The sequence below is a fragment of the Etheostoma spectabile genome, chromosome 4, assembly GCF_008692095.1.
Source record: "Etheostoma spectabile isolate EspeVRDwgs_2016 chromosome 4, UIUC_Espe_1.0, whole genome shotgun sequence".
NCBI classification, from domain to species: domain Eukaryota; kingdom Metazoa; phylum Chordata; class Actinopteri; order Perciformes; family Percidae; genus Etheostoma; species Etheostoma spectabile.
Window position 1 is genome coordinate 28,451,201 of NC_045736.1, and position 19,767 is coordinate 28,470,967.

A 19,767-nucleotide genomic window follows, 5' to 3' on the forward strand; every position below is an offset into this window, starting at 1 on the left:
CACCACCACCACATCCATTAGTCTCAAGCCCGTTACTCAAAACGATAAAGAGATCCAACTGACACATCAAGGATATGGACAATGGAAAAATTAGATCTCTACTGGCAGTGTGAGTCTTGCTCTACACATTTATAATGTGCTTGCGACATGCGAGCCTCCCAGCTGGTCCCATCCAAAGCTGTGAAGGCGGGATGAGTCAGCCGAGCGAGCTGGAATAAAATGAATATGGCTGCAGATCTGTCAGAGCATGATAGTAACCTTGCCAAGCTCACTGCTGACATGTCACGATCCAATAATCACCAAAATGCACAACCATAGACATCTTGGAAATGAAGTATAGAAGACTTCTGGTCAAGACAAGAAAATAAATTATGACTGTATGATCACGCAATTTGACACAGTTACCATCTTGACAGGCAAAACTATTATGTAGCCTGATCCCAGCATTAGCTACTAGCACGTCAAATCGCCCATGTAATAAGAAAGAGCATTTACCTCAAAGATAGGCCATGTGGATATACTGAAAAGGGGACTACATGACATCCATAATTTTTCCACTATGTAACTGATTGACTGTTACTAATGCTAACACAAGAATCCCAGCAAAGCCCCAACACAAACAGGGAAGAAAAAGACTGCTAGATGAATTATTTATGTAAAAATATACACAAATCAAAATATGTCAAAAAATATTACACAAGGAAAGAAATCCATTGTGTTTATTATGCGGTTATGTACACTTAAGTTGGCACAAATACATATTTTTCCTTTAGCAAGATCATTAATCTAATTGCATCCTTCTTGGTTTTCCATGGCTACATGCAAATCAGAGTAGTTCCATGGGAGGTGGTTTGAGCAATGTTATTTTATCTGCTTTTTGGTTGCATCTCATCCAAGACACACTGAATGTCAAGGGTAACTGGGGTCAATATGTTTTGGTGAGTAACACTGAGTGAAAGATGAAAAAAAAACACTAGATACATTTAGATATTCAGGACATAACTGATCCTAATGTAAATTGACTTTTCAAAGCAAATGGATGGAGGGATGGATAGATGGATGTTTTTAATATCAGGGCATTTGTATTCTGGAGCAGACCTAACTGGCCCTTCCCTTCTCCTTGGTGGTCCCCGTGCTGCCAGCCTTTTACCACACTCACAATGGACGACACAAACAGCTTAAATGACAATACATTGGGGCTGAAAGTGAACAGTGGGTCAAAAACTGGACCGTACTGGATGTGCTTAGATAAGCAGAACCGGAGGGATGTGTAGAGCAATAGAGCAGATAGAGAGCCAGCAAACAGCCCCCAGGCACTACAGCTTTTGAATAAACCAGCAGGAATAGGGAGATGCTGTTTTAATTCCACTCCTCTCTTTGTCTCCTTCATATTTTCTTTTGACAATATGGTTTTGTAGCCCTTTTTATGTGCTCCAGATGGGAAGCTGTACAGGAATGTTTTCTCAAGCTTTCTCTACACTGACCAGACATACACTGTTCCCTCTTTTGTCACTGCGTGTTTTACAGTATACAAAGCTCCTTTCAGTACCCTCGACACGATCTTTGTACAGACTTGACAAGCTAGTGATGTCACACTTTCTAATCAGTGTACAACGTGGCCATTTAGCACAACCCTTCACAGTGGAAATGTTGCACCTCAAAAAACCTGTTTGTCCAGATAATATCTTGAGCCAGCAATGCAACCCACGTTTGTTCGAGCATCTGCAACAGTTTTTCAGTTCAGGAAAAATATATGACAAAAGTATCGATATTTCAAGTGGACAAAGTGCGCTCCATTGCAGCAGGTCAGTAACAATAACAAGGGAAAGAATTTGAAACAAGACTCATTTCCTATCTCAATCTCCCATACTGAGCATGTTGTACTTGCTTTAAACTAACAAATCCTACAAGCCTGAGCCGCGCACACAGGCTTCTTTATAGTTTAAAAAACCCAAATATCTAATTGATGCATTCCGCGAGCATGCCTTGCCACAATATTTCCACACTGTGCTACCATGGGGTTTAGATGTGGAAAAATGAGTAATTAAGCTTGACATGCCAAGATTTTGGCACTGCTTGAAACTTAATTTTATATACACAGTTGATTTATGGCTACAATTTGCAGGTTATAAATGATATGTGTCCAAGAGAAAGAAAAAGGTTTGTGTTATTATCCTTCTTTGAATCTTACCTCAAAGTGTAGTCAACTTTATCTTTTGGTCTTCCTGATTACTTTCTCATGACATGTCCCCCCCCCATTCTTTGTTCAGGGCCCTGGGCTTCTCCTTAAAGACATGCTTGTTTACAATTTACAGATTAGGCCCTGGAATGAACAGCACAAAGGCAAGATATTTTTGAGGTATAAAAAGCTTTGTTGTACGAACAAGCTGAACAAGCTAATTGACTAAAGTGAATCATAGGTTCATAAACGAGCGCTCCTCCTCTGGTTCCAGCTGGATGATTCTTGTTCTTGTGATAAGGGGAAGGCAGTTTACCTCTCTAAGTTGACTTTTACTTTCCGTGTACAAGCTGGACAAATTCAACTCAGTCAGCTGTGAAAGCCCATGTAACGGTTTCCCCCAAAGATACGACAACAAGGGGAGCAGGGGCAACATTACAGCCAGGTGATGGGCGTTGAAGATTACCGTAATCCTTGTTTAAAGGTGCTCTAAGCGGGTGAGGGGACGGGATGAGGAGGAGGGAAGGGCAAGCTAGTGTTTTATTTGAAAATGCTTCTAACTTCAACAAGAAGTAACGTCACCCAACATTGCTTAGGGGACGTTGAAGTAATGTAAATGATATCCAGCGTGATATGCTGTGTTTCTATCCAAACCAACCTTCTCTTTGGCACTCAAACCTCTCTCATACAAGTTTGTTTTCTCTTTACAACAATATGTACAACACTGAGCTTCATGGAGATTGCAGAGATGCTAGACCACAGACATCCTGGGAGTATTACAGTACCCGGCACTTCATTACCAAGGTGTACTTTTTAACTTGCATGTGTCCGTCACATTACAACTCAATGGTTTTGGTTTGGTTTTTATTGTGTAATTATCAATGCTTGGATGCAAGATTACAATAACTAGTATTCAGGATGGACACTTTAACAAAACTTTTTCCCAACGTCCAGACTTAATATTTAGCTCTAAAGATTACACATGTGGACACACTGACAAGAAACGCAGCAACAAAACCACCAAGTTGCATTTTTTCCAGGGAGAGTCATACTTGATTAATCAGAGGTTGGGGGACGATAGAACAAATGTGTGCTCACGATGAGGAGAGAACCATCTGAGAAAACAGTAAAAGAAAGGCTGAGAGAGAGAGAGAGAGAGAGAGAGAGAGAGAAAGAGAGTGCGAGGCTTTCAAAGTCAGGAGCGGCTACTTGTCATTTCAGCGTGATGGCACAGAATCCTCTTGGAAAAGGCAAACCAGAAGGGTTATTTCACCGCCCCTCACCGCTGAGTGAGTGGAGTCTCCAGTCTGGCCCCCTAGAGTTTCTGCATCATGTAATTTAATTCATGGGCCGCGAAACACAGCCAAGCGAGGCTCAAATAGGAAGAAGACACATAACCACAGCAGCCATTTATGAACGATGTTGATTTAGTTTTCACTGCCAGACAAATGAGTGTAAGAAAATGTCTGAGAAAGCATTTCCAGGGATTGTAATAGCAAAGTTAATCCCCCTTCTTGTCTGTAAACACGGAGTGCTAGAATGTAAGCGTTCTGTGAAATCTTATACTGTAGTTCGCTCTTGACATGCCGGTACCAGTGGTGGACGTTTTATTGCCCTTGACCTCATAGTGTTGGCGTGCTCTTTTCAACGCACAAAAAAGGTAACGATTTGTTTTTCTAATCCTGCAGAGCCATGTTTTAGCTATTCTTAGATACCTTATGGTTACAGAAATGGATTACAAATGGTTACAATTATAGTAGCACAGAAAAAAAGAAAAGTCAGTTTACTGCTAACTGACGGGTACTGCCAAGCATGCTACTTACAGCCATTACACAGCGAGCGCATGATCTTGTTGAATAATTGATTTAGGAGCATTTGAATTACACTGCAAAGGATCTGGGTAGTACTATGCATGTTCAATGGATTTGAACATGGAGTCGGCTAGGTAGGCCACGGGGGGGGAGGTCAAAAGCCTTGGCCCTCCACGTATGAAGCTGTGCTCAAGTCCCTAGCGAACACCCAGCCTGACATCTGATTACCCCCAGCCTGGTTTGAGGCTTCTTTGAGTCGAGTCAGAGGAAGGTCAGAGATGAAAGAAACGTTTGATCAGAGCTCTGTCGGCCTGTAATGTACACACTTAGAAAAATATTGACTAGATTTGGAGCGCCATGTACATTGTTCAGTTATAGTAAAGCAGGGAGAGGGCTGCAGCACGCTTAAAGGAGTCCTTCAGGCTTTGAACATGTTTGAAAGTGTTGACTTTCGCCACTTGATGAATCACTCGCACTTCAAAGAACTCTTGTGATAATGAACAGTGTTTGCTCACTTAAATGTATGTGTAGTGTACATGCTGATGTCCACAGTTTCAATGCAGCTGCGGGCGACATGAAAACCGAGTCCACTCACTTAGCACTTGCAAATTGAAAGTGATGGATGAGAAAGGCATTTGTCTAGACACATTTTGGAACGAGCCTTTAAAAGGTTGGCTCAAGTAAGGATTTGTGTATTTGTCTAAAAACCTGCCCGATGACTTCATGACAAATGATGTTGAGTAAACAAACTGAGCGGATGAAGTCGGGCCTGTGAGCGGCCCTGTTCTCTCTGTTGGAATGTTCTGCCCGAGAAGAGCTGGGGCAGACAGCAATAGTGGGGAAAAAAAACATCTATTGTCGCTCACATCGAGCCACTCTGCACAGTGAGTCTTTCAACAAAAGGTCACAAAGCACAGCACATTTGGTTCAGATCAGTAAGGTCGTGACCCACACGGGGTTTATTTGGACCTTTGCTCCAAAATAATCACAGGAATCTGACTCTGCTGTGACAGACATTAACAGTCTGGAACCACTTCTCTTTCTAACCCCCACCTAAAACTTGAACTTTCGCGGGCTAGTCAGTGCCCTGAACACTTCCTAATTATTGTTTGAATTATGTGACTTCTGGAAAAGGAACTGTTTCTTGCAGGAGGCAAAATGCTTTTCTGGGGGCAGGAGAGTGTGTTGGCATTGTGCGCTGCGGTTGTGGTTTGTCTGCAGGAGCAAGTCGGCTTCTCGGAGGTAAGGGACGGTGGGGAGGTCCAGATGAAACACAGAAGCTTTCATTTTCATTAACCTATACCTTTATGTGCAGAAAACGGCTACACGTGGTTCTTATTTCCACAGCAAGCTTAACACGTAGTCGTAATGTTCAAAAATATTATTGCAACCATTGAATCTGGGGGGAAAAAACTGAGCGGTGGCATACCAAAGAAAAAAATGTTGATCTGTTCCTACACATGTAGGGGTTTGTCCTGGATGACGGTCCCAGAGCCGCTGGCCCCAATGCTGTTTAAGGCTGCTGTCTGTGAACAGACAGGGCTGCAGCAGTACTGTACAAACAGCGCCAACTCAAACTTTCCAAAAATCTGATAAAAGGTCTTGTCTTGATGTGCCAAGGGACAGCTGGGAGAGGGCTTACATCTCTTTGGCTCCGATTCAAGGAATTTGAGTTGTGGAGCAAAACGCACACCCTTTACCTGTGATACCTTGTCTAAATCTTCAAATGCTGGGTAAGACAGCAGCTATGCAGCACAAACCATATTTGGTCCAGACATTCAAGGTTTCCTTTCATGAATACATTTTTTTGTTTGTTCTACTAATAAAAATCACAGATAGAGCTGGGTGTGTTTTTTTTTCTTCTTCTAAGTCATAAGCCCAAAAATAAAGGGCCTTGTGTAAGATCCGGTGTGTGTGGAAGCCAAGCCCCGCTAGTCAACATGCCTTTGCTGAGAGACAGCAGCTGCTGGCCTGATATAGAGGAGAGACATGAGAGGCCACAGTGTTAAAAACCAGGCTAGGTTGTTCGCAACCTCTCTGAGAAATACTGTAGAAATGCTGGGATAAAATTAAAGAATTAAGTCATGAAGGATTCCAAAGCCCAACAGAGAGATGCCATTTTCCCATCATTATGGCCAAATTCTGCGTTATCTACATCAGTTCTGCTTCAGGTGGCTGGATTCCTGAGCTCTCATATTTTCCAGGTTGTGTTCTTGTTCTGTTATCGCCAAGAGTGCGTGTCCTAGCAGAATAAGGCGAGATGGTGGCACACGATATGAAAACAAAAGAGAAGTTATCTGGTGTAAATTTAGGTCGTATCGCGATGCTGGTGATCTTGTGTATAGCAATGCTAGACAGAGCAGAAGTCAAGGAGGATTAGGTTGGTTAACTCTAACGCTGACGTTAACATTCAGAGAGAGAGAGAGAAGGCCCTCTGTGGGATAAATTATATCCAATATTCAGAGTAAATGGACACAACCAAATCCAGTCTCCTTTTAGACCATAAACCGAACCAGGACCCTTATTTTTGTCATCTCATCTGTCAGGTACATGCATCCCAGTTGAATCTCACAAAACTCTTTTTAGCCTGTGCGGACTCTCCCGTCTTTCACCGGTGCACACATAAACCAAAACACATCAGCACTCTGCAGGAGAAAAGGCTCCCTGCTTTACCAGGTAATACATTTTCCATCTTCCCTCTTGGCACTTGCCTCCTCCTTCCATTTGTTTTCAGGGTAAACTGTCGCAGACGAGGGGATTGTGGAAACTGTAGTGACCAAAAACTAAATTGCCTTGTATTTAAAAGTAAGCCTAAAGCAGCTTGGCTTATGGTGTTGAAAAAGAGTCTACAATGCAATTACAAAGGCCTATTGTCCAGCCAGGATAGGCATGACGTTAGAGGCCTTAGAAGTTAAATTCCACTTGTTTTTCTTTTCCTGGCCTGATCCGACTTTCTGCTTTGAGACTACTGTTTTCATAAGATGGCAAGGAGGGAAAAAATTCTCTTTCAAGTTAGCAGGGAACTCTTACTCTGGGATATATCCTTTACCACCTGCACATATCAATCACGCATTTGGCCAAGCGCTCGGCTGGAATATGGAGGAAAGACGGGGGGAATCTCTTTGAATCTCACTCCAAGATGCAGACAAAATGGCTGCCACTGTGCATCTGCTGGCATACCTCTCTGATTAAATGCTACATATTCTTGCTGTGGCTCTAATCAAAGCACCCCTCTGTTAGCGGGAAGTGAAGGTATCTTTATTGACACCTTGGCATTGACGTTGGCACAGTGCTCTGTGCTCTCAGCCGGTGGTCCTGGGCTTCTCCCGAGCCCGCCAGTTATTTTCTCTGCCTAAGCACGATCGTATGTCATAATCTACACAGATTTGTGGACACAACCTATTCAACCCCAAATACAAGGTGTACCATTATGAGAAAAGGACAAAATGCGCTGTAGATCAGAGTGAATGGAAAAGGCAATCTATTTAACATGTGCTTGTGATAAAACAGTTTAATAGAACTGCAAGCTCATGCTGAAATGCAGAATATCAACTATTCACAGGCGGCCTCAAAATTATAGTGCTTTCTTTCAAGCTATGTCCAGTCATATTCTGTAAAGCAAAAAGCTATAGATATTTTTCTGATTACTGAATACAGAACATGTGGCATATATCACCGTATATACAGGTGGAATTAAAAGGCAGAGAAGTCTGCACTTGCAAGGAAAGCACCTGTATATACTCAGAAAAAAGGGAATATGTGGAGAGAGCAAGCTTTACTTGCCACTATAGAATAACTCATCCTTGGGGTGGGGGGTGGGGGGGGGAATAAGACATGAGTGGGGATGTCTGAGCGAGGCGCCTGCAGAACATCTCTCTCTTTCTCTTTTTCTCCCTATGCCTGATAGCTGAAAAGCTTGCTCAATGAGCCGGCGACAGCCATTCCTCCAGGCTGTTTGTCAAAAAGAAAGAGGAAGTCTTGAATGAGACGGAGAGGTAACACTTGAAATGGGAACATCTCTCTCAGGGGAACAAGAGAAAGGCCAGAGCAAAGCGGCGTAACAGAGGCAGAAAAGCACACTGATCAACAATGTTTTCTATTTGCACACATTTGCATGAGAAAAGGAAGCGCTGCGGCCACCAGTTCCGCTTGTTGTTGGCTGATGAATGGATGGGAGCTCATTTGAGATGAATGGGGAACACATTTAAAGCGGGATGTGTCGTCAGGATCCGTCGGAGTGGAGAACACATTTTGATCGGGGACACCGGATCCGCTTCTTTGCTTTGGCCCATCACTGCCAGTTGAACCATATAGGCCTTTCACCATTCTCTATCCAGAAAGGGGATGCTCATCAAGTTCACGTTGAAAAAGAGCAGGTGTGCATATTAATTGTGCACTGCAGGACTACTGTACACACACATGTATTCAAATTAGCTCAGATATTAGCTCAGGTATTGTTTTACTGAACATCTGTCATTTACAGGAGGGACAATTATGTACGGTGATGTCAACCCTGTGTGTTTTGCATCTGTTAAGTCCTAACGGGGCCTTACAGTTAACGGGCGGGACGAGTGATTCATAACGGAAAAGTCATCTTGCTTCTTTTTTTGTTTTTTTAACCACAAATGAGAATTAGCTTTAGATCAGCAGAAGTACTGTACCTGTCAAATGAACAAATAGTAAGACAGAATGCATGAAGTGCTGCCAATAGGGGGATTTTTATAGACTTTTCCACACTGCAAGTTAAATGGTTATTGTAACAAAAAAAAAATCACAGCCTACACAACTCTAGCTACAGAAATGCTTACTCGTGACCTAAACTAACTAAGATGGTCAGACTCATTTGCATTAGGAAGAGATTGAGTGTACTACACTGCGATCTCATTATCTCGGACCCTGCTCTCCTCTGAATTGCCCTGTTGCATGTTGATAGTAAGTCTTGCACCTTCATAAGCTCTGAGGAATACTGCAGGATTGGGCATCGAGAACCGGTTCCAACTTGGAATCGTTTGAAAGATTCGGTTCCAAATTTATCAAAAAGTTATGGTTTTTGTAGCGCCCACGGAGCACAGTAAGTGGCGCTCTATTGTGGCTTTAGTTCATGTTGCACTGGTAATGTCACGGAGCAAAAAAAATAAAAAAATAAATGAGCAGAACCTACTGTACATGATTAACAGTGAGTTGGGATTAAAGTCATACATAGCTGCTGGAAAAGAAATGAAGTCCACTTTATCATCTCACTGGACTGGAGCAAAAACTGCAATGGTTCCATACGAGATGAAGACAACCAAACTCTGGCATTTTGATTGATGAGGGAAATCTATAGCCTATAATCTACTGAGGGACCCATGTTGGATCATAAAATGCCTCACAAACTCATGTTTAAATCACTGTCAGCCCATAGCCATTTCCATAGAACCAAATACATGTGTGACAGAGTCTGCCACCAACTAGTGAGACACGGAATCTGTATAATAAATCAGGAAACTCCCTCTGTGTATCATAATAATGTTGGTCATAAAAAACTCCAATTGTTGGGTCAGAAGAGAAAAGACTGAAGGCATTGTTCTACTGACTTTCTATTTAAAAACTTTAAAATGTAACAACACAAATTCTACAAACAAAGCTGCATGCATGTCAACATCTTGTGATTTATTCTTAAGTCTACAAGTGGCTAGGCAATAGGGAGAAAGTCAGATATCACCATGTTCTTGACCAAAAACCTCAATATTGATATTGCGGCGATATTTTAGGGTTGACAATTGGTGCTTTGACAAAATATCTTCACACTTAGATTTTAGATGAATAATCATCAGTTATGTGGACATGATGTATAAGTGGGGAAAAGGCAAATAATAGAGCAGCTAGAACAGTCTGGTAAGTTCAGAAAAGTATCCAACTTTACTGTAATGCGGGGTTTAAAACCAGTAAAAGACAACACTTATGTCATATCACAATACTACGATATCCAAAATCTAAGACGATATCTAGTCTCATATCACAATCGATATTGTATCGATATATGGCCCAGCCCTAAGTCTACTGCCGAGGCTTGGCAGCCTGTTTCTTTCATATAACCGATTTCCCTTCATGGAGCATTCCCTTAATCACCAGTCCCCCATTTCATTTTTATGTTTGCCATAATGCCATTATCTATCAGCTCTAAGTGGAAAAACTCCCTCTATATAGTTATAATGTTAAGCACTCTAAGTTTATTTGACAAAACCACCATGGGGAAGTATTTTACTGTCTCGACTCAATTCTGCTGACTGTCCCTAAAGCTTACACAGACCAGTAAGGAAGGCCTTCAAGATCCCTGGCTCCTCTGCAGCAGGAAACCAGCACAAAGATTTACAACTTCTTTAATGTTGGGAGCACAGAGTTTCAAACTGTGGTCTGCACAATGGATGAAGAAAAAAACTGTCAACGCTTTCCTTTAGCTGATGGTTTTAGAATCATGCCACTGTTTTCTATTTCTGTTTTGTTCCCTTGTGAGATTTTTACTGTTATCACCTCAAATATTGAGAAAGGGACATTGACATGCTGCGCTATTTTTGGTGCAGTTGAACAGAAGACTGGCATAGGACTACAGTAGAGTGCAGCACTGATACACATACAGTGTACGTACACAGGGTTTCTTGGTTTGCGGACAGATTGGGGTCACTTTGGCAGACATATATTTTTATTTGATGAATTCCTAATTAAAATGCACTTGGAAATGATACAGGGAACTGAAAACTCATATTAGTTGCTCAAATTAACATGAAAACTTTGAGAGAGAGAGAGAGAGAGAGAGAGAGAGAGAGAGAGAGGTGATTAACATGCTGCAGTCAGGATGCATTTCAGAGGGGCACTGGGAGGAAACGACAGGCCATTACAGCACAACTAAGGGTCTGTTAATCAGCCTATTAGGGTTTAATTGAGGGTAGTTAATTAGGAGTCGGTGGGCAGTCTGTGCTTGGGGTAAGGCTGACATGAGAAGCAGCTGGCAGAGCAACCTGAGACAATTGTTACTGACCCATTTACACAAGAAGAGTGATTGATTGGCAGAATAATTTGCCTCAATTACACCTGTCTATTTCTGCCTGCTTTAAACTTTTTAGGAGCTATATATTAACCCACTAGCTCCAATGGACAAGGAGTCTGGCGAGACTGTGTTGGAGCAGAGCAAACACAGTTACGGTAGGCCCAGACTCTATGTCTCCGCAAAAAAATCATCAAGCGCCGTCTGCCTTTGAGGACACAAGCTGTTTAAACCGAGTGGAAAATACAATATTCTGTGTGTGTGTGGAGGGACAGAGACAAAAGCAGCCTTCTGGCAGCAGCGAGGCATAAGCTCACCTCACACCATCTCTAGACTGACGTCTCCACATCTTAAACCCCCTCCTCCCCCGCCAACGACCCCCGAGCAGTGGAAAACAAAGGTGTGCTTGTCCTCACTTCTTAAAACCCGCTCTGCATACGGCAGCGGCTACCACCAGAAGCTGATTATGGACTCTTAAAAGTTAGATTTGATTTAATGTCCTGCTCCTGCCTCAGCTGGACCACGGGGCACAGGAATGTGACTCGCTGCTAAGATTGGCCTTCTTAGCCTGGGGTGGATTCATCCTGTGTAGACCCAGGCAGGAGAAACAGAGCAGTGCCACATTCAGTTTGCCCATCTGGGGAATAAACACACTGCTTGCACAGGGGCCAAAATCCAATAAAGAGCCTGACAAAGGCCTACTTCTTGCCTAAGAATGCCAAACAACATGTGATCCCCCTTAGGGAAATAACTTCTATGTCTGTTTCTCACAGCCCTCCGGGTCAAAAATAACGCCTGGGGAACTTTTGGCACATGTCCTGCTGAGGATGCCATGTGCTGTGACAACTTATCAGTGACGGTGGGGTTCAGCCAATCACACAATTCAGTTGTAATCTTACAGTTGTTGACATGCCAAATACATCGTCAGATGTGAAAACTGTCAGATACAATGACATTACATGTGCTCTGCTTTGGAAGCAATACTCAATAACAATCAGTGGATTTATAAAGCATACAGAGCTTACACACACTAAAAGTGTAAAATTTCACTTGAGATCAACGATGTACAACATGCCATAAAATACAGCGAGAACAGTACTGAACACTTACTAAATCAACTATAATCAAACTAAGCTTTATGGCATCCCAGCCCTCCAAGGATAAGAATCTTATCTGGAATATCTAAAGGAAAAAAGCATCTAAATTGCAACAAAAAGCAGCACTTTGCTTCCAAACTTGCCTTCTCGTTGCAGAAGAAAGGTTTGTTGTCATGCATGTTTGAGACCAGCCTCCCACACAGCTCACTTTGCATTTCAGTCAGTCACTGCTAAGTGCTATCTGTCGGGGTTTTGAGCTGTGTCTGGCCTGGTCACTTGACACTTAAGTAACTGTGGGGAGGTTTGAGGTGTTTAGTGGCTCACTGTGGGTAACCTCGCAACTCATTCAGCTAGCGACGAGTCAGAAACTGCAGATGTGCTGCCTTTAGCAGTGTCATCGTTCTAAATATACGTAGATGTTAAATTACTCTCAGCAGCTTAAGATACATTACACTATTTTTGCAGTATGAAATAAACTATTTTTTCCCTCAAGTTTTAAACATCTGCATTGGATTTAACAAGGCCAAAAGCCCACTGATTCTTTGATACTTAGTATAAGCTGTAGCAATATGGTCATGGGAACAGGTTGTGTCAAACACAATGAAGCTAATGTGGGTGTAGGGAGTTACAAAGTCTCTGCACAATTTTATATCCTTTGCAAATAATAAAATGCTATATTTAGAGCAGCCTATTTTGCATTTCAGACACGCTTGATTGTGACCCCTGGCATTTCTCCAACTTCTCCTGGTCTTCTTCCAGCTAATAACTCAACAACTACATTATGCATCTCTAACAAGTTACATGAACAGGGGTACCTGCCAGCTATTCCAACTTACATCATCTGTAACAAAACTGTGCCGGCACAAACACGCCTGCTATTTTTGATCCATGTTTTCTGACGCTGTCTTGTATCAGGCAGTTGCCGCTGAATGAAAATGTTGGTGCTCTTGAGTTTTAGCCTTGCATTCTCCACTTTTTGATTCAAAAGGCATCCAGTATACATTTTTATACAAACGTTATCTTAGCAGGGACACATTCCTGCCCCCTCTCAATCCAAAAAAGCACACACCACACCAAAACACCACACACCACACACACACACACACACACACACACACACCCACACACACACACACACACACACACACACACACACACACACACACACACACACACACACACACACACACACACACACACACACACACACACACACACACACACACACACACAACACACACACACACACACACACCACACACACACACACACACACACACACACACACACACACACACACACACACACACACACCACACACCACAACACACACACACCACACACACCACACACAAAAGTGTCCTCCATATTAGAACTGGCTTCTCTTAATGTCAGTTTATTTTAAAGTAGTTGTTGCCGTTTGCCCTCCTCGACCTAAGAATGTTTGCTAAGGATTTACAAGGCGACATTTACGACAAGCAGCCCAGGCGTCTCCATTCTCTTCCTATTTTCACACTCAAAAAGCCCACACAGAAAACATCCCCTCCAATCCGAGAGCTCAGGCGCGGCCGTTCTGGGATTATGACATTGGTTTAGCCATGTTACACAAGCAAAGAGGCTTGAAGAAAGTTGAAGGCCATTTTTTTCTAGGAAAAAAACCCCAGCAAGCAACAAACTCTTGACAGAGTTCCAGCATTGCTCAATGTGAAGTCCCATTAAAGAAATAAATGCTGGGATTACATTTATATGGTAGACATCTAAAAAAACATGTAAGTATACAATCAATCAGCTATCTAAAAATCCGTGCTGCGGAGCAGAGTCCTTCATACCAGACCAATCCCCTTGTAACACTGAATCAGAACTTATTCATGAAATCCTGGCAAAACACGGATCCTGACCAGAGGGCAGAGATTTTTTAGCTCGCCGAGGGGGCTAGTGAAAGCAAACACAGCTCGAGGGTTTTTATGAGAAAAAATTTCCGGCTGAACAAGGAGGCATTCATGTGCTGATTCATACCAGCCTGTAGCTCAGTTAGAAGACAGCCATCTGCTATCACACTCCCCCGCTTGTGAGCCTGTTATAGAGTGACGAGCCGTGGAACATCATGTACATGTTGCATCCATATAGACTTAGTGGAAATAACACCTCTGCTACAGGTAGAGAAAACCGCTCTGACGCCCCAGGTGAACGCGCTTTTCACCGCTCCATGTAACATGATTGTTTTTTTGATACAGTGTTTGATGCCCACAGAAAGAGTTATGCTATATCTTGTGAAGGACTGTCAAAATGACACTATCGTTCCATTATCATGAGGGTGGCGACACTAAAAATTTTCTGAATATGACCTTTACAGCTGCACTAATCACTTTTTATGAAGTTTTCTATGCTAAAGTGACATGACACTGTCATGACACGTGAAACCTAAACCTAACCTGTCATGACGTAACCAAATGACACTAAAAGAAGCGTTATGTCATAAACGTTTATGACTTGTTTATGTTTCATGACAGTGTCATGTCACTCTTACTCTCACTACCTGCAAGTAAAGTGTGACCATTTTTTTTTTTACGTTAAACGTGGAATCAAATGATTGAATGTGTGACTAATGTGAATGAAGTTGCTGGTAGTGACGAACCCCCTGAGAGTTATTACCCAACTATGCAGTTCCCCTCAGCTCTATAGTGCGTTATGGCTTCTTTTAGCTTATTGTTTTTGGTTTCCCAACTCTGCTCTAATCACTCTTGAAAAAAACATGTTTCTTGTCTTTTCAGCTTCATCCAAGATTGTTCATGAAGCTTTCTGACTTGATCAATTAAGTCAGTTATAAAAGGAAAGAAATTGCTGTTTCAACTTCTTGGGATTTTCTCTTTTTTATCATTAAAAACTGAATAGAGTTTTGGACTGTTAGTCTGACAAAAGCTCTTTTGGAAAGAAAGACTGCGTCTTTAAAAATAATTTAAGGATATCACCAAAAGGTTAAATTTTTTTTCTTTTTTTAAGATTATTTCTTGGCCATTTCAGGCCTTTATTTATAGGACGGCTGAAGATATGAAAGGGGAGAGAAGGGGGGATGACACGCAGCAAAGGGCCGCAGGCCGGAGCCGAGCCTGGGCCCGCCACGTTGAGGAGCAAACCTCCACCAAGTGAGATATGTAGATATGTGTGAAAGCCACTGATACTGTAAAAAAAGGTGTGATTAGAAACCAAATTTTAAGGCTTCCGCTTTTCTGAGACGCTGCGTGCCACACAGGATGCTAAATAGGTCGGAGTTAAGAGCTGTTGGTTTCAACCCACATGAAACTGCCTTTGGGTGCTTTGTATTCAATTCCCTCGATATTCACCACTGTAAACCAGTTCATAGACCCAATCACCCGAGGTAAAAGATGCATCCCACACAATTGCAAACATGTCGTTATTACGTTGCATTTCTTATTATGGTCAGAAAACCATGACATGGAACTTTTTGCTTTAAGCAGCTAACAAAGAGGGAGTCTTCGAAATATGAACCACCTTCACTATCAGGTTTCCCATTTGATGAAAAGTGCCAACTCTGAACGGTCTATACATTTCTACTTCAATGGCTGAATGATTTATTTTGTTGCATTTTGTCTATTAATCCCTCACCTCTTGAAAAGAAAAAGGTCACTTAATAGGGTGCTTTGATACCTCCTTAGGCTCTTTGCGTCCTCTCTGCTCAAGTGTTCTCCTCATTGGAGAGATTTTTGTGACTTCGCCCACAATAGCTCAAAAACAAGACACACAAGTGCAGCATTATCCTAAAGCAAAATCTGTACTCTTTTTGTTCTTTTTTCTTTTTTAAAGCCGATGAAGGGTGAATGGCTATCTCAACACGAAATCTTACCCAAGATATCTTCTCAAGTAACCAAATACAGCAACATCTGGTCCATTAACATGATTCCCCAACCTTCATACACGCCCAGGCTAAGCTCATTAAAACAGACACTGCAGATGCATGCAAAGATACACATTTTAGTTTAACTTGTACACGGCCATGTGACATATGAGCTCATCTCTCTTCGCTCATCAGCATGTGGCCCACTTGGAGTCTTTTGTTGGCCTCAAGTCTTCAGGATATGAGCGCATCGCTGTCCTTTGTAGTCAAGTAGCGGTGAGCTTTGAGACACTTGATTGTGTTACTGGATGATTATACTGTATATGAGGCCAAACATGTCACATCTTAGTTATGGTGCTGCCATACTTACAACCATGATATTTAGAACCAAAGCGTGAGGCTTGTGCCAGAGGACTTGTGGCATTTTTGTATTGACTGCATAAATGACAGGATAGAGTGAGCAGTCCAGATGTCTTCTTTTCTTGTAAACACTTTCCACAAACATCTCTGTGAGCAATGTGCCGGTCAAAAAGCTCTGGGGCATTTTCACTGAGGTTTGACAATAAAGCCTGCGTCAAACCATATTTGTCATCTTGCGGCACGCGGTAATACACACTTGTAATCCACATAAACATCTATGTTCAATGCAACCATTGTGTAAGAGTCTGCTTGACAACGCTTCTATAAAAGCAACCTTTGTGATGTAGAGTTTTTCAACGCATCCCTCAAGTTGACCTCAGGGCGAGCTAGCCTTTCCACACAAGATTCTGTTTCAAGGCGAGAGGAGGATGCTACACGACAGCTCTGTCAGAAGGGATTTGTCGGCTATGAAGCTAACACAGGGCTCTTTCTCACTCAGCAAAACCAGAGACAGACAACACTGCTTCAGCTTTAAAATCGGTCTATCTGCGGTGATGCCCCACTTAACACAGCCTTCGTCTGAGTGTTGATTGGTAGAAGTACTGTATCTGTTGACACGTTTGCTGCCTGCAGGATTTACTTTCTTGAGCTGTAATAAAAACCCAAATTGTTAAAGCTCAAAATTCATAAGGAGCATCCATATTGAGGGGTGGGTTCGTGCTTCCTCACTGTCGTCATCTGTATAGGGCAGACAGCAGCTGCCATCTAATCCAACTTCCCCATCTACAGTACATAAACCTCCTCCATATGAAATACTACAGTGTTGGCCACATACCTCTAGTATTCTGTCGTGGATTTGAAGGCCTTCTTCCTTGTCCGCCGGACCTTCCTCGATGATCTTGGATACAAAGATTCCTTCATTGGAAGTGCTGTCGTTGTCGTCCTATGGAATGAATTGCAGTTATTGTCAGTGTTCCGGGAATGTTTAGGAGTAAAGTGACGTACACACATTTCTAAATGCAAAAATCTTCAAAATGTAGTGCAGACGGGCACCTGGCTGGCTCATCTAGTGGAGCAGAAATATATAGAGGTTTACCCCTTGACGCAGGGGCCACAGGTTTGACTCTGCCCTGCAGCCTTTTGCTGCATGTCATTCCTTCTCTCTCTCTCCTTTCATTTCTTTAGCTGTTCCATATAAATAAAGGCCTAAAATGCCCAAAAACTAATCTTTAAAAAATAAATACAGTGTATATCTGATACGCTGACATCTTAACAAAAGAAGTGTCCACTCAAACTCTCAATAAAACTTGGTAGGTTACTTCTAAAAACCCTGGGAACATTATGCAGTTTTCCCCCTAAACCAAATACTATTTGTGAGTCAGATAACATCAAAAACACCAACATTAAAAAAAACATCTTTTGTTCACCCAACAAAACCCAATGACACACCTTTCCGTCATGCATGCATGCACACAAACACATACTTTTCTTTTGCTCTTTTCAATATCCTTTTTCTCTTTCTGGGCGAAGAAGAGGACTCCTGTTATTAAAATTTGGATTTTGAATACGTGCACGGATGTTTTAAGAGAATGTGTGGTCCCCCGTGTTTCCTTCTTCAAACTTTCAGGGGCCGGGAAGCGACGATACCCATTGGCAGCATAAGAAGCACCTGTGAGTTTATCAAGTGACAGTGGCTGGATGTCCCTTACTGACTAACATATTTCAAGATGGCGCATGAATATGGAGCGTCTAACCCCAGTTCATGTAAATGCAAATGTAAAATTTCAAGCCAAAATGAATACTTGGAATTTACGGTGGTGGTAAATATTCATAAGAAGGACAGGTTTGTAAACAAGCAACACCGATTTAGATAATAAATAAAGGCCCAGTGTCTAAACACGTTTAAAACTGGGCCTTTAAGTGTGGACTTCTATTAAGGGTTAGCTTTAACTTCAGATGATTCCCAGGACTGAAGGGGCAATTCTGGCCTGCAAAAGGGCCTAAATGTTGACATGTGGACATGTTGGATGGACACGAGATAGTCTACGTCCCACACTGTGGCTATGACCCCAGAATCAGAGCTAAGGCATCTCTCTAAGCACTCTTTTTAAAACCACAAGAAATGCTATCTACACTCCTGCTGAGCTCTGCAACGCAACTTTAATTTATTGGGATACTTAAAGAAACCTCAGAAGTCACAGCGCTAACTTTAATTCATTATTTCTGGTCTGCTTTCTCTTTCAGGGGCATCATGTACAGTACCGTGTTAACTCAGCTATGCTTTGCTACAAATCTTTTGACAAACTTAATAATTTGCTTTACAACTACCCCTATCTTCAGAGTTGTAGTCAAACTAGCTCTTCCAGAGACCACAAAACCTGGCAGCTGATTGCTCTTACCAAGCCATGCCAAAATAACAGCCACATAAAGCACATGTGTCAAAGAGCTACGTGGATATTAGCTATTTCCATTTTAATGAATAGCTTCTTACACAGACTGCTGATTTGAGGCAAGCAGGGAAAGCAAAAGCCAAGTATTATCTCTGCTCTCTTATGGTTGGGTTTGATACATGGCTCTGTCACAAGAGTGAGAAAGGTTGCAAATCTACTCTGGTAAAAAACACAGCTTTTTATGTGTAGATCTTTTTATAGTTTCCCGCTATAAAAAGTTTTACTATGGTAATCTATGTCGCTGCAGAAAAGTGCGTCACTGTGGCAGTGGAAAAAAAGCCCTGCAACAGTTGAATACAGTCCTGATGAAACAGATATGGGGAAAGCCATTTCAATAGGACCTTCGCTGCAGAAAGAAGCTCCATGTATGGAAGAGTTGTAACCAGTGTTGAGATATTTTCAACCCTTCACTCAGCAGAGTGTGTGGCATCATTAATGACTTTCACCTCAGAACCCTGAGGGAGTGAAGTAGCTGTGAAAAGTTCAGGCTGGTAGAAAAGACCCTTTCCTCTCCTCTGTGTTTATCTCACCACTGAAATCCCCTCAATTAGAGACAAAACAACTGCGGCCAAAGCCATAATCCCAGATTTAACTCTCATAAAAGTAATTATAGTTTTTTTAATCTGTAATGCCAAATCCGCTAAACCAGACCAATATATAAACACAATAAAACTTGATAGATGCGGTCCATCTATCCACAGACTAGAAAACACATGCACAACTGTCTAAGTTGTGTCAGTCAGTAATGAGAAAGCCTGTGGTGCTTCAAGTATGTGCTATTCATTCCTGCGTTGCCATATGACACTTGGCTGATCACCGGGGGAGATGAAACCTCCAAGACGCTCGGCTTTCAACCTACCGCGCATGGCCTTCCTCCTATGATGTTAAAACCCAGAGATCCGTCCTCACGAAGAAGGACAACCGTCAAGCTTAAAGTCTCGCTTTCCTACAGACAGACAGACAGAGAGACAGACAGAAGAGAGAAAGGTCAAC

General features: G+C 42.2%; 1 protein-coding gene and 1 long non-coding RNA gene across 3 annotated transcripts in view; one reads left to right on the forward strand and one right to left on the reverse strand.

Moving 5' to 3' along the window:
* Positions 1 to 19,767, reverse strand: part of pdzrn3b (PDZ domain containing RING finger 3b) — a 95,249-nt gene that overhangs the window by 69,338 nt on the left and 6,144 nt on the right. The window contains exons 2-3 of one of the 2 annotated variants that reach the window (XM_032513545.1): positions 19,634 to 19,720; positions 17,160 to 17,267 (exon numbers count right to left, since the gene is read on the reverse strand). In XM_032513545.1, the coding sequence (XP_032369436.1) occupies positions 17,160 to 17,267; positions 19,634 to 19,720 (195 nt within the window). The remainder of the gene's footprint in view (positions 1 to 17,159; positions 17,268 to 19,633; positions 19,721 to 19,767) is intronic. The other variant, XM_032513546.1, reaches the window with a different exon arrangement.
* LOC116687860 (uncharacterized) overlaps positions 5,042 to 19,767 on the forward strand; it is a 32,801-nt gene continuing 18,075 nt past the window's right edge. Inside the window, exon 1 of the long non-coding RNA XR_004331648.1 lies at positions 5,042 to 5,232. This is a non-coding gene — a long non-coding RNA (uncharacterized LOC116687860). The remainder of the gene's footprint in view (positions 5,233 to 19,767) is intronic.